The following is a 24,417-nucleotide window of genomic DNA, read 5'->3' as shown; positions in this document are numbered from 1 at the left end:
AGAGGAAGCATGAGTGGCCACTCACATGTTAGTTGTTTTAGACAGACTCTGAGCTCATCTTTAGTTAGAACAAGACAGTAATGCATACTAGAGGTATGTTATATATTAGTTAACTGTTTGGAGTAAGGGCATTGCTTGAAATTCATGTTCATTTTCTGTTTATATATCCTTACATGAAAAGACAAGCCCATTTTAGCTGCCCCAAAGATCACACTACATGAAACTAGGGGTCCAGGGACACCATGCCCACTTGGGAAGTGGTTCCAAATGCTCAACAATCTAACAAATTCAATATTCAACGCCCCCTGGTGACCATATACAAAAACCAATGACCTTGAAACTCACCACAATCATAGAACATGTCAGCAGCTTCGATTTTGTAATTGATTGTGATAACAAAATATGCCTCGTTACCAATTTTTTATGGAAATACTAAGTTATTCTACTATTTAACGCCCCCTGGTGACAATATTCAAAACCCAATGACCTCGAAACTTACCACATTCATACGAAACTTACCACATTCATAGAACATGTCATGAACTACAACTTTGCAATTGATCATGGTAACAAAATATGCCTAGGTACCAATATAATGAGGAAATATTAAGTTATTCTACTATACAACGCCCCCTGGTGACCATAGAGAAAATCCAATATCCTTAAAACTCGCAACAATCATAGATGATGACATGAGCTACAACTTTCCAATTGAGTGTGGTTACAAAATATGCATAGGTACGAATATAATATAGAAATGCTAAGATATTGCATTATTCAACGTTCCCTGGTGGCCATATTCAAAAGCCAATGACCTTGAAACTCACCACAATCATAGAACACGTAATGAGCTACAACTTTCTAGTTGATTGTGGTAACAATATATGCTTAGGTATCAATATAATGTGGAAAAACTTTTTCCCACTTACGGATGAGTACTGGTGACACCAAGATGGCCGCCAATTGCGTCATAATTGGCTGATGAAAAATACCTGTCTCAGGTATAAAACATCCCTTTCCAAAGAATACCCATCACAAAACGCAATGAGAAATGGTAAACCAGTAGGAAGCTACAGGACTCAGAATTCGCGCCAAAATTAACATTTTTGGGCACTAAAAAGGTCATAGGACGGCCATCTTGAGTCCGATCGTCCCAATTTTTGTTATGCTGATGGGCCCTGGGGGGATTCACATATAAACCCGAAAGATCAAGGTAATTGATCGAAGCGTCTTCAAAATTTTCCTCAATAAGTTCAAAAAAGGGTAAAAAGTGCTGATTTTGGCAAACAACAATGGCTGCCAGTCGGCCATCTTGAATCTGATAGGGCCAGTTTTTGGGCTGAAGATGTGTCTAGGGTAGATACATGCGTAACCCAAATATCAAGACATTACCGTCAAGCGTCTTCAAAACTTCCCAAAATAACTGGATTCCGTCTATGGACGGACGGACGACGGACGAAAAGTGAACGCAATAGCCCGCTGGGACTAAAGTCCCAAGTGGGCTAAAAAAGCATCAAGAATTGGTGTCGGCATCGTGCTGAAAATACATCAAAGATAGATGGCAACCCTGGTTGACAAAAGGGGTAGACATTTTACCTACCAAAATTCTTACACCTAGTATCTTGAAAATGCATCAAGAATTGCAGGCCGTTTTGTGCTAGAAATTCAAGATGGCTTACCTGGCGGCCATATTTGAAGGCCGATGACCTCCATATACAAAAGGCATGGACAGCTTGACCATGATCCTCAAACAAAATTTTGTGGAAATCCATCAAGAATTGCGGGCTGCATCGTGCAAACAAAAATTCAACATGGCCACCCCAATGGCAGCCATATTTTATCACCAACCATTAGTTTGATGTCGCTGTTTTCATCGTGCACGTGGTTAAAATTATTGTTTACATCAAACGTCTTCAACAGCTGATACAACCACACCCGCGTCTGTCAATCATCTTAATTGATTCATATACTAAAATGCTCACTATGAAAAAACTATGCGGTGGATCGATCCGGATTTTACAGTAGAATGTCAGACACTAGGTACCTTTCTTTAAAGGTTTATTTGTTGTATGTCATTCACAATCAGTTATACAGTACTTTATTCATAACTTTGAAGCGGCGCGCCGGCAGCGAACGCTCAAGCAAGGTCAGTCACGTAGGCCAATTGATCAATCCTCTGACCCGATTTACGAGCAGTAGACATAAACGAACCCGTACTCCCGTTTTTGAAAGTTCATAACCGTATTCACAGATATGATGTTAAACTACAGCAGTATTCACAGATGTGATGATAAACTATAGCCGTATTTTCAGACAAGAAGATAAAACAAATCCATATTTTGAAAAGAATGGATGAATAACTGTAGTTTTTACGCAGCATCTGTACTTCCGTATTTAGCTATTAAAATCCGTAGCAAATACAGAAATCCCGTAGGGGTAAGCGGGTCTGGGAAAGCCATGTTTGCTGTAGTAAACACGAATAGAAACCACTGTCTAGTGTAGTGGGGATTGAACGTATCATTCAACATCCACCTGACAAAATCTGAAACAATAAAAGAAGTACCAATTAAGTTTCAGCTTATTAATACACAAACAAGCGGACCTAAGGCTAAATTTAAGAAAGACACAAAAATGCGGTTGAAAGAAAATCACATGCAACTAACAGTAGCCCCATTGGGCACTACAACCAGCCTTAGTCAGCTTTTCATAAAATGGCAAATTATGCACTCTGTGTGTTATATTTGTCAAAATACACTCCCAGCTCAGAGTCCGGGAAAACCTATCATTGAAACACTACAATTGTGTTTTCATAAGTAGCACAGGCAGGGAGCTGGCAGGAATAAATGCCTAAGATCAATATTTTCCCTTAGTCTCATTGATTTGAATCAAAATAGAATCGGAATTTCTGAAATTTTGAACTAAACATGGAAGTAAAACAGTAGACAATACCGCGGGTTCATGTGAACACCAGCTGATTTCTGCGGCTAAGCCAATCATAGGAGGAATTTTATCATATTCAGCAAAATAGATGAAATACACTTACCCAAAACATCAAAAAGGCAAAATGGCGTGTATCCCTTGTGCCTTATGTCTTGTTCATCTAAACCGCTTGTTTGAGAATACCCTCAGCTGCTGAGGGTATTCCCTGAACAACCAATCAGAGTGCAGCTTTCTTAAAATGACGTCAAAAGGCGCGTTTATATAGGCCTTGGCCGTTGAAGAGCAGTGATTAGCTGAAAGAGCCCTGGTCAATGAATGTCGTATCAACGAATCAAAAGGGAGAAGAATGGAGGTATTAATTTTTCGGATGGAACACATCGCAAAAAATATCGAACTCAATGCATAATTGGAACCTTTCACAGAATCATCTTCTCACCACTTCATCTATGTTTGGTAAAGTTTTAAAAGGCACTAATCGCATAAGGAAAGTGTACAGTACAGAAGACAAGTTTACGTGCATGGAATTTTGTGAGCACGTTATTTCTGGACAGGTCTCAAGAGCCAAAAGTCAAAAATTACCTTTAAATCATCAAGATCATCAATGGCTGATATTGATATAACATCATCCTGAGAACTAGTATCTATCGATTCATCAGTTTTAATAACCTCATATCCTTGCTTCATTTCCTGCAAATAGAAGAAATATATCGATCGACTGAGAATGGTTCTGTTTTAATACAATTGCCACTATCATTATTCTTTACAATTGTTAGGAGTGGTGGATGTGGAGCTTTCTCATACATATAGGTATCAATTTGACTAATGATGAAACAAGATTTAGACAATAAGGAACTTAACCAGATATACGTAGGTCTAATGAACATGAACATACCCGAAACCCTTAAAGTTCGTTATAAGGTTCAACATACTGCCTTATATACCACCCCCACAATACACTCACCTACTTTCTAAGAATTTAAGTCGATTTCAGATAAACCTGTCTTAACTCTCACATCAAGTTTCATGGATATCCATCAGATATTCAGATATTCCAGGCTGTATTATGCTTAACAAGAAATTCAAAGTGGCTACCCTGGTGGCCATATTTAATGGCTGATGACCTCCATTTTCGAAAGTGGTGAACATCTTACCTGCCCCAATCATCACCCCTAGTTTCATGTAAAGCCTTTAAGAATTGTAGGTTGTATCATGCTAGCAAGATATTCAAGATGGCTGCAATGGCGACCATTTTTTACGACTTATATTTTGAATAGGGGTGGACATCTCATCTACCCCGATTCAGTTTCAGAATTGTAGGCTTCATTGTTTTCACAAAAAAAATTCAAGATGGCTTCCCTGGTAGCCCTATTTGATGGCCGATGACCTCAATTTTCGAGAGGGCCGCACATATTCTTAGGCCAAAACAGTCACTAAACTTTATGAAAATCCACTATTGTGCAAACTAGAATTTCAAAAGGGGTGGAAATCTCATGTGCCCCAATCTCTACCTGGGAGTCATAAAGAAATATGTTTCATTTACAAAGTGATCTGAAGTAGTCACTTTTCATGTATTAAGCACCACCTGGTGGCTATGTAGAAGATCAAGTGACCTTGAACTTGATAATATCTATCAAGTCATCTACTGGTTAGCAAAAGTACCTGCTCTGTATTCTTCTGGCCATCATCTTCTGCAATAAATGGAGCCTGTGTCTCTTTAAGATAGGGAGATGTCACCAATGATTTGTCAGCTGAAATACATGGTGTTGCTATCTGATCAGATGATGTAGAGAGTGCTTCATTCACTTCATCAACTTCTGTAGATGGCGTTAGGTCACCATTCTCACCTCCAGTTTCTGAAGCAAAGACAACATAATCTGGATGAAAATTTGCGTCAAGAAAAAATATCTAAAACTAACTCTACGCTCAACCAGGTATGGATGAATATTGAATTCATTTATCACTCATTTTTTTGTGCATCAGATTTGCGTTCGCTTGGGCTTTGATTGTTCTGTTTAAAATGATTAGTTAACAGTTCAAAACTGAACTAAATTTAAGAGAACAGTAGGTTTTTAAATCACTTGGTTCTATTCTATGGATGAACTGCATTTAGTTAATCAAAAACAGCAAAAAGTTTGTGATATTAGTCACTAGGGGCATCACCAAGACACTTACACAGTACCCGCATAGGAATTTACAGCTAACCCTGAAATAGAACTAAAAATGCCTGATTCCTACCTAGAGGCAAACAGTTTCCCTGTAACAGGCAGTGTCAATTCTTTCAATATTGGCAAAAAATTTCAACCTGAGACACGAATATTATCAAACAAAATGTCTACACTTTAATTAAACAAGTATTTTTACTCTATCGAAATAGTGCCTCTAAATAGTATAAAATGGCATGCGTTCATCCTTAGAATAAAACTCAACTAGACCGACAAAGTCCAAGCATCATTTTTTTAAAATCTCATCGACAATCATTGAGTTGTTGTTAAAAGAACTGGCGGTACAACGCAAATTGATCCAACAAACAAACAAATTTAATAATGATAATAATAAAATAATAATAATAATAATAATAATATGTGTAATTATGAAGAGATTCTGCTGGGAGTGATTTGACAACCTATTGCATACAGCAGTCAATATACAAAGCAAATTCCCATGTCGCAGTTAACCCGGTATCAGATACTGTCTACACCAAGACTAACCACGTAACTCGGTACCATTCTAGTCAGTAAACAGCTTGACTCCACTGATATTTACAGTCCTAACAATACTTCTCCAAACTGAATAGGTTGGTAAAACATTTGAATTTAAAATAATTCTTAATGAGCAATGGTGAAATCCTAACCAGGTTCCAAAACTCTTACTCCGTATTTGGCACGAACTGGGTAGAATTTGACCAGTGCCAGCCTAAGTTATCATTATCTAGGTTGAGGCACTTCATTTCAAAAATCTTGGCAGAATTCTGATCATAGAACACGAGTAAGGCAGTATTCATGCGACTAGTTTTTCTATTCATGATACCAGGTGGCGACATAAGATATTCCTATAATCTGCGGGGTACAAGAGTGCACTGATCCACTATAGAAGAAAGGTTCCATACACAACGCTATAGCCAAACCTCATGCATGAAGAAAATACGATAATAATCTCAATTTCCCACCAGTTGACTGGTTTGGCTTCATAAAAAATCATCAGATCGATTTCGACGACCGAGTTTAACACTACTGTGCGCCAAATCAAGACTGGTGCCCAGTTGTTGCACCATGTACAACTAGTCCACACGCTCGCTGTACTGTATTTATGACATTTACTCACGCATTGTGTAAAATACAATACAGGAGAGCGCCGATATAAATAAGCACATGCTTCCTCTCTCCGAACACAAGATTGACATGTTTTATTTCGGCAATTTTAAGAAATTTTCAAAATCATCAATTGGTTCGAGTGGCTAAGCAATGGAAGGCATAGATTTGAACCCAAGCAATTCTCAGGATTATCTCAGGTTTGAATCCTTGCTTAGGGAGGATGGGTGTCATGTATCCCCGCCGAACGAGGAAGTTGAACATGTCTAACTCAGAGAGAAGTGCATTTTTAAAGCAGTGGTATCAATGATAATTAGTTTGATGTAGTAGTAGTTGCTGTAAAGTAGTTTTTGTTTTTTTATTTAGCCATACAAGTTATACAGTAGTGATTGTTAGGGTAGAAATCAAACTCTGCCTCATTCCAGGGGCCTGGTGGTGCGAAAATATCGTGACGCCAGATACTTCTATAGCAACTGGCATGAGATCTTCATCAGATTGAATGTATGCATTTATTATTGCTATGCATGTTTTACTCTCCTTTTGATTTGAAAAAATACTTTCTCATTTAAACTCTGATTATTACATGATCCTGGTCATTAAAAGTATGAGTGTCTATTTGGTTAAATCTTAACCAAAACTCATTCCTAATATTTGTTCTTGTGATTCGTAGATGAAGAAATAATGCCAGTCGGGTCAAACTTCAGAAACAATCTCTCTTCCGTTGACCAAACTCGAAAACAACATCTCAAAAAGTGATAAAATCCAAACCATAAACATTCTCAATTGGAGTAATATGTAAAACAATTAATTTGTAATTGAACTGAATAATTTTCGAATCAGGCTTTACGGAATGAAATCGATTCTAGAATAAATATACGGAAACAACAAATAAAAGAAACATATTGTTAAGTACATAGGCAAATTAGATTAAACACAGTTTGTTTACCAGCACGGAATTTACATTATATTACGTAAAACCCTGTTGAAAAAAGATGTAGCAGTTATCTTTAAGAAATAGTAATAACGATAGCAATAATTCTATTAACAACGATTATTATATCATAATTATCACAAAAGTAATCAACAATTACCAGGAAACATTTCATGCATATCACATTTCTAGTCCAAATCGCTATGATATTTTGTTTTTATAAGAAAGCATACTTTTATGCGCTGAAAATTAATTCACATGTATAGATATCATCCTCATAACATTGCTTTAAATCGGGAAGTAGAAAAATATAGAGGTGTGATTTTTACAACAGATATCTTGAGCACAAAATAGCTGGTAGAGATGTTTTTCAGCCATTACAATCCCTTTATGATTTTCAAAACCATGCACCTTATTATATGACTGCATAAGGTGGATACCACCACACAGCAATTGAAACTACACAAAAATGATGTCAGACTGACAAAAATTATTTCTTGTCAAACAAGTGAAGAGAAGAAAATGAAAATGTCAGTTGGATAAAATGAAAACAATAATTACAATACAAGAAAAGATATTGGCTTTATCCTTACCAAATAGAGGCTAAATAAAGAAGACAGTTGCGCGTGTTTTTCAAATGAAGAAAAGACACGATATGAAACCAAGTCACCAAGAAAACTCCCTGTCCTGGACTACTAGGCTATCACAGATCTAAATCACCAGTTTTAGGCATTACAATAAAGAAAGAACAAATCTATAAAGATATAATCTGAATAGATGGCTGCCTAACAATCCTATTATGACATTGAAGAGAACTAATTCAAGACAAATGTAGTAGTAGTCATCATACACGAAAGGGAGATAGATCATAATGAAAGCAGCAATAGAATTCCAAATAACTAATGAGAAGAGGTTCCTTAATAAATGTTCCTACAAAATCACTTGTAAACAATTAATTAGTTTGGTAGACTGATGTGTGCTCAGTTTTTAATGTTGAAGGATGCGCCAACAATTGACGATGTTTAAACCTATTGTTCCAATATTTTGAGATTTGAACTAAATCTCATTATCAGAGAAACGGATATAAATTAATGATAATAAACAGTATTTTGAAAATATAAGATGTTACCAACAAAGAGGAACTGTTCCTTGGTAACATGCTGCTTATCATCAACATGTTTCATTAACATTTCTCATGAGATTTACTTAAAACCTCATAACATAACAACGAAATATTTACACACCATCAGTAATGGGTTCATTTATCAATCAATTTGTTATTGAATCGCATCACTCCAGAAATTATTCAATGATGCCATAGCAGGATAAGCAAGTATGGTTCAAAACTTTATAGGGGGATATCATCATGAAGGCCTCAATCTTTGATGGAAGAGTCAATGAAATAATAAATATGCAACTGAGTGACTATAGTCAATATTTATATTTTCAATTTGAAATTTATATGCTGATACGATCCCATAAGTTAAGTCTGATAAATATTCAAATCTTTCAAATCTTTTTGTAAATATGTCAGGTGTTGCATGAGAAAAAACAGCACTTTAATTCTTCTCCAAAGTAGCTACTTCTCAGTAAATCTCCCATGACAACATAAGTTTAATAACTTAATAGATTTGTTGATAGCAAGTGATCATTCATTTTGGCACCAGTCATTTGATATCATTGCAGAGGGAGAAGGTTCCAGAGAGAGAGAGAGTGAGAGAGAGAGAGAGAGAGAGAGAGGGAGGGAGGGAGGGAGAGAGAGGGAGGGGGAGAGAGGGAGGGGGGGAGAGGGAGGGAGGGAGAGAGAGAGAGGGAGGGTGGGAGGGAGGGAGGGAGGGAGGGAGGGAGGAGAGAGAGAGAGAGAGAGAGAGAGAGAGAGAGAGGGAGGGGAGAGAGAGGGAGAAAGGGAAAGAGAGAAAGCTGAGCTAGCTATGTAGGTGGGTATTCTCAACCACTACATTAATTTCATAGTCATGATTACTAATTGTCAACGCTTGGAATTTAATTACTTTATATACTACATGTATCAACATATTATGATGAATCAGGATGATTCAGAGAAACTTATTACTAAATAAGAATGTATATACTAGGAATTATGAAGCATGTTTAACCAATCAACATGCACTGGGAAAAGCAAGTAGGGTTTTAAGCAGGGAGGGGATCGAAATCCTTCTTTTGACCACCGCAATTTCATTTGCATATCATTTGACACAAGAATCAATATGATACGACAGAACCATGAAAAAAATATAATGTTGTGAGGTGGGAAAAAAGAAAATATACACAAACTATGGGGCCTCCGAGGCATTACCTCCATTAATTATAGTTGAAATGACTATTACTTATTTTTTGATGATAAGGTCCTGTAACCACGCAAGTTCTTCTAGGCCACAAATGTTAAGATTCAAAAGTTATAAGTGAGGAAAAAGTATTAGTTGTATTCTAACCAGCATCAGTTAAATTCCATTGATTGTACAGGAGCACAATCAGAATTGCAGTGAATCATTATTGGAGGCTGCATAAACCCTCCAGTTGGTTCTGTTTCAGGGGCACTCCAAAGAGAGAGTACAGGGGGTGCACACCCCCTAATATGTCAGGTTGCCCTGAAATTCAGAGAGGAAATATCAACTATGAAATATCTATCAATTAATAATGAAAAAGTTTAAATTCAAAAGCATATTCTGTGTTGTTCCAAAAAGAGGGATTTTCCAATGATTGTGTAACCTTCTAATTATGTGGCCTATTTTGGGGTTGCAACCCTCCCTAAATCAAACACTTAAGTCTGTCTCAGGCCAGTTTGCCCAGCACATCAAAGCTTTACTATGATAACATTGTCTGATTCCTGTGGTTACTGCATGGCAACTACACACTCCACAGCAGGATATCTGGCAGCTGTACCAAAGAGCTGCTAACAATAAAACCTTTAAGCTGGATGATGTAAGATTACTTTCAATTGATGCCATGTCTCATGTCACAGTGGAAGAACTATATAGCCCATGTCATAAAAGTGGAGGATAAAATGATGGAGACAGAGGGCATCATGGACTATGTCATCGAACAAATTGTTACCAACCTCGGAGACGTTAGTGATTACGAAATCAGAGGACAGTGATTGGGGTGAATCCTGGGAGATAGACTATGATTATGACATCAATGCGCTTGGAATTGGATCTCTGGTGGATTAATGTATATGTATTGAATGAATAACAAATATTGTGTGTCTCCTGAAGTGATATTTTTAGATTTTACTTATTTATTTGCCTCTCCAGCTGTGTTGTATGTTCTAAATCTTAACAGATTCCAGGAAATTGGTCCATCAAAACACCCCTGACAACTTCAAAACAAACATGAAAACTGTGTATAAAAGTTACGCACTCTTGGATACTCCAAGAATTGAAAGTTCATGAAGTCGTTCTAAGATTTAGCTGACATGCAACAAGGTAGTAAAGCATACCGTATTTTCCGGCCAATAAGCCGATTTTCTAGCCTCAGATTTTTACCCAAAATATCGTGATCGGCTTATTAGGCGGATACGATCTGACATAAAAAATCACTTCCTGATCTATGCCACTCTAATGCTCTCAATGATTGTCAAAATCAAGAAAAGTGGTCGATATTTATTTGAGGTCATTATTTACTACCAATTATAATCTATTTTGAACTATTTTATTTTTACTTTGATTGTTCCATCCAATGGTATACATTTATATAACGCGCGAGTTCATCGTACTACCACATGTCAGTTCATACATTAGTATATATGCAAATCAGCAGTGAGCCGCGTACTGCGTGTATGGCTGTATGTATAGTAATCAGCTGAGTGAGTCTATATAGAGCACAGTCACTCGGCGATGATAGTATGCACAGCACTCTCACACATCGGCGGGGGCTACTGTCAGCCTCTTAAATCGTCAATTCAGACGAACTAATTGACAAATCAGTGAATTAAAATCTCTGATGAAGGGCCTCGGCTTATTGGCCGAAGCTTTATGAAATCCATGTATTTTAGGCTAAAAAACTGCCCTCGGCTTATTCGCTGGAAAATACGGTAACTGGAATTCGTTTGCATTCTTGCTCCTGTTACCCACTCTTTGCCGTTACTATATCAACAGTCAGCTGATTTTGCTGACTCACTGAATCTTTGCGCGAGGTTCAGCCACTTCAGCTGTCAGTACCAATTTACATGTGTACATTTGATCTCCTTTGCCTAACAAATTCGCGGCAAACTGGGCTGAGACAGACTTTAGATATCCCCTGATTTATATAGTCCATATCGAACTGCAAGTTTTGCCAGCAGAAGATTGTTTATAGCTGCGTTCACACAAGGATTTCAGTACATTGCTAAGTGATCACACAATGAAATTATTCGAGACCTATTCACAGCTTATTCAGTTCATCATCTTACCAAAATACGCAGCTTATCAAGCGCAGAAAATAATTCCGCCCTGAAAACCGGTCCACGCTAAGCTAGCCACGTATTTTCATGACGCTTCACTCGACCCTTATTACACTTCCCTTTAACGGCTCACCGGGTGACTACCATACTTGGCTTACTAAGCAGCCATGATGGTGTTTTGTTTATGTAGTTTTATGACTATAGGTATCGTGAACAGGTGCTTGAACATCAAAATCATCAATCCTGACTAGTTTGAAAAGATTTTTCCAATTTTGAAATCACCAAGCCTTATTGTATACTATTACCTTTGTTTAGTGTAAAAAGTTGAAAATCTTTAAAACACGCGTCAGTTTCCCTTTCACATATTTTGTATAAACAAGGATCTGGTCCCATAAGGGACACTATTGAAATGACTAACTTGCTCTGCAAGTGATTTAGTGAATGCTCATTTAGTCCATCAGGCATCCTGTGTACTGATATAAGGAAGCTAATTTTAGGAGGAACTTTAAGGGGTCATATAAGAACATGCTGATACGAAACTATGCAATTTTTTAGGTTCTGATATAGAATTGAATGAAAGAACTCCAAGACTCCTTAAATTAATGACCTAGTTACAAACTTTGTGTGATAGAATACTTTGCTCTGGGATTTCCTTCTGACTCAATGGGTTACACTTTTAAAAAGTAAAGGAGGAACAATGTTTGCTTAACAACTCGTCATGACCACACAATTAACCTCAGAACAAAGTGGCCTCGGAAAACATTTTATAATCATGGAGTTAGCTAATTACCATCAAAGTAAATATCATAAAAGTCAGAATTATTGCATTGAAGTTTTCACTGCTTTGGTTGAAATATTCGCTGAACTTCAAAAATAATCTTGCAGCCATCATTGCAATATAGACTTCACTAACAAGAAATGTTGGGAGGCCCATGTAGCAGACTCAATGAATTAGACTATTTGTAGAATGAAAGAAAAGATGGAGTTTTATATATACATGTAGTACAAATCCGGGAGGGGGCATACATAAATAATTCGCAAGTGATCCAAAATCAGACTATATTAGCTAATTGAGGTAAAAGGAAGGGTACAGTACTCTAAGGAAATAAGAATAAATTGTACATCACATTAGAAAAAGTGATACCATAGGGGGATCTTTGAAAATGTCATCTCAAGTAATTGATCCTATTCTTAGTTGCACCCAAAGATCAAAAATAGCTTTTGACTTACTTTCAACCAATAGAAACCATTTCATCCAATACATAAATAGGCAAAATGATAGATATGAACTTGTTAAAACAGTTACGTATCAGAATGAAAATGACTCTGGTTTTATGTATCAATTGTAAAACTGGTGGTCATACCATGGCTGCTGAGTAAAATTGCTTAAATGTGTACATTATACTAAGCAAGCCCGCGAAATAAAATCCATCATTCATGTGATGAGAAAAAACAACAATTAAAGAAAAAAAGAGAGAACAAGAGAGAGAAAGAACCAATCCAACAGGTGTGCAAGCCTAGTCAATAGTGTGTGATACCCCGCACTAAAGCTATAATTTATAAAGAAACAAATTCCGTTAATCAAAAATACTAGTGGAAAAAATTAAAACTTGTTAATCAATGAATCAATGAAAATAAAAACAATTGGGGAATTTTACTGTTAATCATAAGAAAATTAAAAACAAGTAATTAAACTTTACCAATTCCATACATTGCAATTTGTGTACATACATATATACCACTTACTCAGTTCACAACGCTATTTTATCAAAATACAACTTACAGCTATCATTTACTAATTAGTTGTACATATTAATCAGAATAATTGCTTCAATAGTAATATCATTTTCAGGAAAAAATGGCATGTCATTTGGACAGTTTCAGTGGATTTATATAGGCACGTGTATACATATAAATGCAGGGATGTGTCATGTTTGTTTAAAATCAAAGGCAACCCAAGCATTACATAGCATTAAAAAGTTGGCGGCTCAAAAAACTGGCTACTGGGAATAGGGGAAATACATACACAAACTTTCAGTGGTGTTAATTGTTAATAGTGGCAGCATAACAAACAACAGTCATGTCTTCACACTCAATTACTGCAGCAATGTTTAAAATTAAAAGTTATTCATTAGAGCCTTTGAATTCGATATCAAGTATCGCACCCTATAAAACACAAAATCAGCAGCGCAACAAGCAATCACATAATTTCAAGTGATTTCTTCCACTAGTGGTGACTGATTGGCTCTCATGCATCAATTTGGTTTCATAAATAGGGTTTCAGTAAATCTTATTTCTCATCTCAAAGCAATGCACATTAATTTCATTACACAATTTCGTGTACATTCTATGCTTGGCTTTTGATGGAGTATATATATATATATATATATATATATATATATATATATATATATATATATATATATATATATATATATATATATATATATATATATATATATATCTTTATCGCTTGCTCCTCTGTAGCCATAGGAGTAACGATCTTAGTTCTTTTCGTTCACTGACATCAGTTTCTCCTTCAGGTCACCATCTTATTCGGCATTATAAGTACTTGTTGGATATTGCAGTAATTGAGTATACAGACAGATTTGAGCAGGTTAAATATAGATATCACAATATGGACAGAAAGAATATTATATAATAATATTACATAAACAAAGACAAAGAAAATCTGACTGATATATTGTACCTCAAACAGAACACAACCTGATCTGGGGTGGAAAATGTGAGAGAAATATTTCAATCCGATGATCATATTTAATGAAGCTCCTACATATACATGTAAATCTCGGATCATATGATAGTATATAGGCCTATATATAGGCTATATACATATCACACGTGGCCCTATAAGATGTACACTCGCCAGTGAGCATCCAACTCGTCTGTGGTTTAATGATATGAAATCTTTCGACCTCTACCGAGCCCTGGAGTAAGTACTTAGGACCCAGGAGGCAGAATCCGCATAGAAGCTGACTGGTGCGAGTGACTAGAGATATCCTTCAAGGTTTCGGTTGAGCTATCTGTCAGAACTCTGACCTATTTCATATAAAATTACTTTAGAGTATGAGAAATACCAGGTCTACGAATGAGAGAAACAAGAAAATTAATTTTAGAAAATTATTTGACGCCTGGGGAAAAAATGAAGAATTTCTGGGCTAAGCTAATGTGGAATTGCAAATTTGAAATCGAAGTTTTAAGAAATTTGGGGAATGATGAGATTTGGCGATTTGGTAGATGATACAGGTCTTCGACTCCAGTAGTGGTATAAATTTTTTTATTAAAAATTCTCAATAATTGATCGCGAACTTGCGACCGACTTCATTTACTTATGCCTCTAAGCTGGTCTGCAACTTCATTGCCTCCATGGATGAAGAAAGAGCTCTTCTGATGTCTGCTTCATCATGACTTCGAGCATATCGTGTGGCCTAGCCAGCCGGCCCGGGCCACGGGTTTGGCTGTCACTCGATATCCTAGAGTCTTGAGTCTGGGTGGGTTGAAGTAGACATTGTCATTTAAAATAACATGCTTATGTTGTTCTGTATGAATTACCCGTGTGTCATGTATGTTGTATTAATTTATTTTAAAATTTGTATTTATTGAATTTGGGAATTTTATCCCGGAATTTCAATGTAATAAGGATCAATAAAGAATTGAATTGAATTGTCACCTAATACACATGCCATCAGAGGACACGGAGCCGTATATGACAGCTATGCTATTATAAATTGCTAATCTCACGAAACTTGCATACTCCTAATATCAAACATATTTTCTAAAACGTTTGAATATTGAAATTATATGTTTACACATTTTCATATTGACCGCTTGTAGCCGCTGATGAAATTCACGCTTGCCCTACTCAGATCGTAGATAGCTTCGTCATTCCACCGGCATGCCCACGTCCGGGTCTGACTTTTATATCAGACTTCCGCATCGTGTATACATCCGCCTTTTAACCGAATAATCCGATTTACTTATCATTTCTATTTATGCCTGCCCCTTCTGATATAATCATACATCCTTTACTATTACAATACGTCTTCTAATGATATTCAATGCAATATAACATTTCGACGTTCAAATATAGGTCATTATATAATCACAGGAAGCCATTCTACATCTATGTCAATAATATTTTGCCAGATAGCTTGTTTGTGTACACATAAACCTGTGACGTTTTGCACATCGATTTACAGCTGTCGTTTGTAAAATGACGCTGAATGGTTAGCATTGTTTAGGTTTCATAATGGTAACGTTTTATAAGGCGTCAAAAAAAAAAAGACAATTCACTTATAAATCAACCACCATCCCTTTAGTACAATGGTCTATAATAAGATTGAGGATACAGCTGAACATATTCAGTAAAAGATAACCGTGAGAATAGCCTCTTTACACTAGGAGGTGGCAGTGCCAAGCACATCATTCGGGGTAAGTAAATAGTAGCAGGGGCAACAGATTGAAAAATAGAAAACAGCCAAGTTGATGGCCAAGGAAGAATGGCCAAGGTATTTGCCTAGGAAAAAAAGACCAAGGAAAAAAAATCTTACTCTGAACTCCCACCAACAAGTTGTAAGTGGTGACACGAAAATGACGTCATCGGCTCACTTCCATCTTATAACCTACATGACTACGTCGTGAAGGTAAACAATTTTACCTAGGACTGGGGCCGCTTGCCCCCGCCCCGAAGGTTTATTTCCGTCTATCTATCTCCATAATATCAGCTGTGTATACTAGAATACATACAGTTCGCATTAGCTTACCCCGATTCACAGCTGATGGGTGTGCTGGCCTAGTTCTAGACAAGCATTGCTGGTGAATCATCACGAAACAAAATGTCAAGCGTTGCCAAGGCTACCAGGCATACATACAAGCTTATCGATGCGTGACCTCATTTGCTTGTAGATGAAAACATACATAGGTTTAAAAGTTAAACGGGACTATGTATAAAGATACACGCAGCAGGAAAAAAGAGTGATTTATTTATTGCGCGGTACATTGGGAATGTCAGATGGGACAATTATTATAAAGCGGTACACTCGAGAAATCTCCGGGATTTTTCTCAAAATATTAAAAACCGGGACAATTTATTACTGTCAGGGACACCGTGACAGGTGCCGTGTCCACGGGACAAGTCCCGGCGAAAACGGGACGGTTGGCAGCCCTGTAACAAAGTGCTCGCCGACGAAACATTATCAGCTTTAGGGCAATGACAACGCACATTCGACTAGAGCTGCACAATAGCGCCCGTATTCCATCTCAATACACTTCCCTGGTACAAGTAAGCACACATATACAGTTAGGCCTATTGTATTATTCCCAGGCAGACCCAGGAAATAGAATCAGTGATTAATTACGCAAAACCATTTCATTCCACCAATTAATCAATCAAGGCTGTATTATATACTCATGAAAACAGTACTGTATCAATTTTCTATCGCATGTACCATGATGATTAACTCCTTGCCTGCCAAACCACATACTGGTACGCTTAATATTTCCAATCATTTGGCTGCCAAAACCGTACTTGTACGGTTGACTCGTTTCTTAGATGACGAATTCATCACCGCAGTTAGTCTAATGCCTTTTACTACTAAAGCAGATTATCATCGGTCATTCTAAGTAGCGTGTTAGTGATGTCATCTATTGAAAAGGGGGGTTATATATGCCTGAATCGGCATATTGTCTATGATTAAAACAGATTGTATCAATCTAAGAAGACATCCTAATGATTGACCATGAAAAGCAAGACCAGATGAACAAATTTGTTGAAAACATCTCTTCTAGTATTGTCTAATAAATCTTTGAAAAACCCTGAAATCCCGGTTAAGCGCCTGAAAAATAAGAAGGTGTGGCAGGCACAGAGTTAAAGAGCAAATGCCATCAAAATGTGCGTTGTACGAATCAGTGATGGATTTTGCTAGTACACCGCACTGCGGTGTATTGATTTAATTTGTAATTACTAATTATCTCTCTTGAAAGATGGCAGCACCTATCAAACATAGTGAAATATTAGTAACTAACGATATACCGCGCCAGGGTGTAGACGCACTATAGTGCTATTCCCTAGGGTGGAACTTTTCAGAATTTTCAAATTATCTTCAGCAATATAGGGTATTAATTAGCCAGCACTGAAAGGGTTAAGGTAAAACAGTATTGATAGAATCAACCTTGGAATAACATTTTTCTAAAAACTTGGGAAATGATGCAAATTGTTAACTTAGTAAGTAGTAGTTCAAATTCATCAATCATGAGAAGTACGATCCCTCAATCTAGATCAGGGTATCCAACAGATAGCTTGAGTGAAACCAGCAAAATCTTCGATCAATTCAAACAGTATTGCAATAATACGGGTTCTTGAGACTGGAAGTAGGTGCTACGCATATACCTACCTTATAAGCACCTATTAATAAAACTAATCTTAACCACTTATTACTACTGCGATGATGCTCTCTTTATCCGCTGTGTCAAATTGAGAGGGAATCTTTTCAAACACAGGTTTTAGATCATAGTTATTGTTTATTTTATATGATCAAATGAACAAAAAGCATTGCTACAGCAGTAAGATCCCTGACAAGATGGCGCTATTAACTAACTAAGAAGTCATGACATTCATAAAGATCATAGAATTCAGTTTCCATATCCTAAAAATAATTCATGATTTCTCATCAAGATTCTTTTTAGCGCCAGCTGCTGGATCCTAATTTCCCAAAATCATATCAGAGGTGGCACCACCAAATCCCCAATATAACATATGTCTATGCTAAGTACAAATCATTTTTCAAGAAAAACTTGCTTCAATATAATGCTTCAACAGAAGTGAATTATGAGACACACATGAAGTTCATTCATAAAATGTGAATACTTGAAATCATAGCCTAAACTTCTTACGTATGGTTGAAAAATCCGGCAATTTGCGGGACCAGATCGAAATTCAATCCTTATCAACCAACCTTTATAATAAAATCTGTTGGTAAATATAATCAAATATCTTAAAACGGGACTGAATTACTGACCAAACTTCCTGAAAAATGCATCAAAAATTTCTTGTTTTTTTGTGTCTTGCAGTGTGATGCACTGGATATTTACCTGTGCTTTGTTGACTACTGCCGGTAGATTTTTCTGCGGGACTTGCGGTTTTACCAGCTTGGTTACTGGACCTAGTTTTCATTTTAACCGTATGATGTTATTCCTGTAAATAAAAGCAGAAGTTTCAGTGATGCTATTATATAACATAATCAATGTTGTGTTTTGTACAACTTATGGAGCAAGAGAATCAAAGACCAGCCAATATCAACTAGGTGGACACCATGCCCACATGGGTATAGATACCAACTGAGATAGCCGCCAATTGCGTAATTATTAGCTAATTGAAAATACCTGTATGATATTTTAAATATCCCTTTCCAAGAAACATTGTATTTTTCTAGCGAATAAGATGATTTTCCAGCCTCAAATTTTTAAGCCAAAAAATCATGACCGGCTGATTGGATGCATACGATCTGACCTAACTAGAACATTGCTGAAGCCGACTGATGCCCCCACATCAGGTGAAATGCCTAAGTGTAAAATGAACCTCATATATGATTGAAAGCAGGAATGAGAAATACAAAAAAACAGCTTCCGGAGACCTTGATCTTTGGCCTACATAACCCGAAATCTAAGCAGTTACTCATGGTCTCTATCGGTTATTACCGATTCGAGAGAATGTTTATTTCCCACGGACCTAGCTAATCTTACACAGATGTGCGCCTCGGCAAAACCTACAGACTGTAGATGTACACGGGTTTTGGCTTTGGCAAAAAACCTTGAAAAAATCCCCTAGAAAGTGTGCTGAAGTTCTAGGCCGTTTATGCCACAACAAAACCCCAAAGCCAATACAGCAATCAAATGACATCGTTTCGCAAATTAGTGAGTTTCCACCTAAACATCAGACATCCGTCAAAAAGCTGTTTGTATCAGCTTCAGTAAAAAAACCCTACAAACTTGAACATCCCTCAATTGGCTCGAAAGTGGGCATTAAACAGAAAATCAGTCTATCGAATAACTGTTCAGGGGCTCATACCAAAGCGAGACGGGATGCATTGGGTCCCGATAGAAAATCATTTATACGTCAATTCTATCTGCGCACTGACATTTCCAGTGTATTACCGCAGAAATGATATGCATCGAAGCACGGACCGGGTGTCATGTGATGGAGGTAACCCTAAAAAGTGCCTTCAAACTCTTTAAATCAGAATACCCGAGAGTAAAGATAGGGCTCATGAAATTTACATTGCTTCTTCCGCCGGGTGTCATGTGATGGAGGTAACCCTAAAAAGTGCCTTCAAACTCTTTAAATCAGAATACCCGGGAGTAAAGATAGGGCTCATAAAATTTACATTGCTTCTTCCGCCGGGTGTCATGTGTTGGAGGTAACCCTAAAAAGTGCCTTCAAACTCTTTAAATCAGAATACCCGAGAGTAAAGATAGGGCTCATGAAATTTACATTGCTTCTTCCGCTGAATGTATAAAAGTTGTGCAACACATTGAACTGTTGCACATGCGTATATTGTGAGAATATTCGATATAAATTCATGTTGTGTAAATTTCATTCATGTTTCTGTAAACAGAAATAAACATATATATACAGAAGTAGCAAAAATGTCACCATTCTTCACTTTGAAACTGGCCTTGTAACGCTGCAGTTCGTTAGCAACAAGACAACTTGGGCTATGCGTGTCTCATCACTTAACAGCGCATCATTTTTGTATCTTAACTTTAATCGTACTAAAATCACATTTATCATCAAAATGATATAATGAACAAATGTAAGGTGTCATAAGGTTAGTGTATAGTGTATTTTAAAAAATCGGTTTTTTATTAACTGAGATATCACAGTTTGAACACAGGCAAAAATGCCGACGGAAATTGTGTCAGCTAAAGTCACGTGAATATGAATGAACGTGTCTGGGTTGGTGGGTACACAGGATCGTAGAGCGACGTAGATCACTGTGGAGACAGCCACACTACAGGACTGGGTGAAATGTTTACTCACAAATGGCAAGAGAAGCAGTATCGAACTGTCAAAGAAAACCTCCCAAATGGGTGGTGTATCATGGTCTGTGATTTCGCTAAAAACCGTAAAATAAAATTTCAAGGTGAAATTAAATCGGCATACTTCGGGATCACAGATCACAATGCACCCCTGTTTCCTTTTTCAAAGATGGATTAAATAATCCCGTCAGACATGCTATTCTCGTCATAAGCAGTGATCGTAAACATGATTATCATGCAGCCAACACATATCTCAATATGTCAAAGAGACGTATCAAAGAGACAAAAAGGGTTTTCTCGTGTACTCTTTCAGCGACGGGTGCAGTAGCCAATACACAGGGAAAGGAACTTGCGCAGATCTTTCTTTGTCGGATATCGAGGGCATTGAAAGGCATTATTTTGGATCAGAGCATGGGAAGGGTGAGGGGGATAAGGAAATTGGTAAAGTAAACAGAGCAGTCGATAGGGCAGGGCTATAGCGGGAGGCAAGGTTATTACTTGTGCAAAAGATCTATATCATTACTGTAGTGAGAATTTGTTATCGGATGATATATTGACAAAACGAGGATTCTTATACAGCGAGAATGTTGACAGAGATTGGCCTCAAACTATCACCACTGACACTATTAAAGGGTGCAGATGGCTTCATGCTTTACATTGTACTGGTACCCCGTATAGTCTGCTTGCTCGCCATTTTTCATGATTCTGCAATTCATGCAAAAGTGCTTTTGTGCATGTGTTTGTGCCTCAGACTTGAATATGCCGAAGAATATTTCGGCAGAATAATTTTGTTGTAACCTTCACCCGTGGGTAACGGAGACTGAAATGGCCACTCAGCCTGATATAGCGACGGAGCTTGATGTTCATGTTTTTCATGAAATAGCGATTGAAGAGCAAACACCAATTAACATGCCACAGCTAAATGTAAACGATATTTTCCGCAATTTTTTTCATTTTTGATTTAATTGATTGCGTAAAAACTTTACGTTTTTTGTATTATCTGGTCACATATAATTCTAATCAATATACGACGAAGACGAGGCCGAGATCAAGTATCGGCACAAGATATCCGCAACTGAATTTGCATGGCCTAAACGAGATGACGTCGAAAAAGTTTCGAGGCAACTGCTTTTCCTTGGCCCACTTAACATATATGGCAATGTTGGTCCATTTACATTTGCTCAGCAGCAAGAAGAAAGGCAATGTAAAGAACTTAAAATTAGTCATATTAAGATGCTGAGAGACGATCAAATTAGAATATTGAACGAAATTCGCAGTTCATGTCTTAACGATCTAAATCGTTCAAATCTTAGAATTCAATTTTTTGTCAATTGGTCTTAATAATCTTAATACAAGATTACCTTAATATAATCTTATTAAAAGAATTTAAATTGTTTTTGCTCGACGATAATCGAGAATTTTCGAACTATCGTTATTACCTTGTGTATCAAAGCTTTTGGAGAAGGTCGTACACAAAAGACTATATAACTATCTAGTCAAATACTCAATTCTGTACAATAGCCAATATGGCTTTAGGCCAGAGCATTCAACTTGCCATGCTACTATGGAGTTAGTTGGCAATATTATTAATGGGTTTGAAACTAATTGTTATACACTAGCAGCTTTCCTAGATCTTAGTAAAGCATTTGATTGTCTTGATCTTAATATTCTAATGAAAAAACTTTATACCTATGGTATAAGGGGACAGGCACTAGCCTGGTTTGAAAGTTACTTAAATAGTAGGGAAATGTATGTAAAATTTGACAATACAGAATCTATTGTCTACCCACTTAATTACGGAATCCCGCAAGGCTCTGTACTAGGACCTCTTTTGTTTTTAATTTATACCAACGATATGTATCTCTGTTTGAAAAAGTGTAAACCAATTTTATTTGCGGATGACACTGATATATTCGTCACTGGTAAATCACTCACTAAATTATTTAAAGACCTTACACATGATTTGAAAACTCTATATAGTTGGTTCTCTGCAAACAATCTTACATTAAACCTAGGTAAAACTAAACTCGTCCTCTTTAAGCCTAAAAATGCTAAAAAAGCAGCCCATCAAAACTTCATAAAAATAAATCATTACCAGATCAACTTATCACACTCAGTTACCTTTCTAGGTCTTGAAATTGATGAGCATTTAAATTTTAACGTGCATGTAAACTCAATTTGCAAAAAAATAGCTAAACAAATTTATTTGATGAATTCTCTTAAACATTTTGTACCATGCTTTACTCTGAAAATGCTGTATAATAGCTATATATATTGTCACATAAACTATTGTCTGATAACTTGGGGATCGTTTATTTCAAAATTTAACCAGAATAGGATTTTCAACTGCAGAAAAAAGCAATCAGGATTATAGCTAAGGCTAAATACAATAGCCCAACTAATCTATTATTTAAAAAATTCAATGTCATAAAATTTGAAGATATGATCCAGCTTGAAGCTGCGAAATTTTGACATCTGCTTTCTAAAAATCTAATTCCTTTACCAATTAATGATATTTTTAAAAAAAATTCTTATAACCATAACTACTATACTCGCCAACGCAATTACCCTCGTATACCTCAACATACTAAAAGTATAATTAATAGAAGCTTCCTTTGTTCAATTCCCGCCACCTGGCAGAATCTTGGTAAACACCTTAAATCATCAAAATCAGTTTTGCAGTTAAAAAACAAATTCAAAATTGACATAATTAACCGTTACTAAATTTTTATCCTACTGTTTAATGTGACTACATTTACAAATACTATATGTGTGTGTGTGTGTAAGAGAGAGAGAGAGAGAGAGAGAGAGAGAGAGAGAGAGAGAGAGAGAGAGAGAGAGAGAGAGAGAGAGAGAGAGAGAGAGAGAGAGAGAGAGAGAGAGAGAGAGTGTCTGCATGTGTCTGTGTGTGTTAGGTGACCCATAATTACAAGCAACTTTGCTTCTCATGGGCACCTTTCATTGATATTATGGCATTTAATAATTAAAGTTACTTTGTACTTTGTATTAATATACTTATATTATATGTTATAATTTCTTCGAAAAATAAAGATTATTATTATACCTCAAGCTGGTAGCTATCAACCTCATCCGAATTCAGAACATGTGTTGCAATATTTGGGAAATCCTTTAGATAGTCAAGGTATGACTGCGACATGCTGGATCAATTGCAGCTATACGTAACAGCGTCTTACTGTCTAGTGGTAGTTTCTTTACCAAATATTTAGCACAAGAAATGTACACCTTTCTGACTTTGCAGTAAAATTCTTTGACAACTGGATCTTTTGGATTCTCACTGATCAGTTTTGAGACTGGCTCCAACAAACATTTCACTCGGTTTCATCGAGCAAAGATCGACACTAACTAATTTTCGATCATCAGTAGGGATCTTGTCAGGCTTAATAAAGCAAGAGAGAAATTCCCGGAATACACTGACTTGTTCATCAATAAGCTTATGTATCAGAGGCTCTCTTTTTTGAACTTTCAGAATGGACTTTTTCAGAACAGGCAAAACTGAAATCAGGAAATTCAGGTACATAACTGTCCGTTTTCGGTCGACAAACAAACAATCCGTAATGCGATATTTCCTTGCTTTTCCGTCCTCGGTAAGTTTCTTGTTTTTTAACGCGCTCTCGTGCAGGTTCTGAAATACCCAAGTGCCGATAAATTTCTACGCAACGGGCTAGATATATAATGCGATCACCTGGATTAAAAAAACCGAAGTAGAAAACTGTGTATGCATCAAACGTACGTTGTAAAGCAACAGCGGCATCGTGCAATGA

The 24,417-nt window shown here is 36.8% G+C and overlaps 1 protein-coding gene across 5 annotated transcripts in view; it reads right to left on the bottom strand.

The window, feature by feature from the left end:
* Window positions 1–24,417, bottom strand: part of LOC141906667 (uncharacterized) — a 77,332-nt gene that overhangs the window by 33,022 nt on the left and 19,893 nt on the right. For 3 of the 5 annotated variants that reach the window (XM_074795950.1, XM_074795948.1, XM_074795951.1), the window contains exons 3-5: window positions 18,689–18,791; window positions 4,600–4,793; window positions 3,520–3,627 (exon numbers count right to left, since the gene is read on the bottom strand). In XM_074795950.1, coding sequence (XP_074652051.1) covers window positions 3,520–3,627; window positions 4,600–4,793; window positions 18,689–18,770 — 384 coding nt within the window. In that variant the 5' untranslated portion in view covers window positions 18,771–18,791. Of the gene's footprint in view, window positions 1–3,519; window positions 3,628–4,599; window positions 4,794–5,112; window positions 5,471–18,688; window positions 18,792–24,417 lie in introns of those variants that run through there. The other 2 variants (XM_074795953.1, XM_074795952.1) reach the window with 2 other exon arrangements.

Source organism: Tubulanus polymorphus, chromosome 6 (assembly GCF_964204645.1).
Source record: "Tubulanus polymorphus chromosome 6, tnTubPoly1.2, whole genome shotgun sequence".
In the NCBI taxonomy this organism is placed as follows: Eukaryota; Metazoa; Nemertea; class Palaeonemertea; order Tubulaniformes; family Tubulanidae; genus Tubulanus; species Tubulanus polymorphus.
This window is presented reverse-complemented; position numbering and strand designations above follow the sequence as displayed.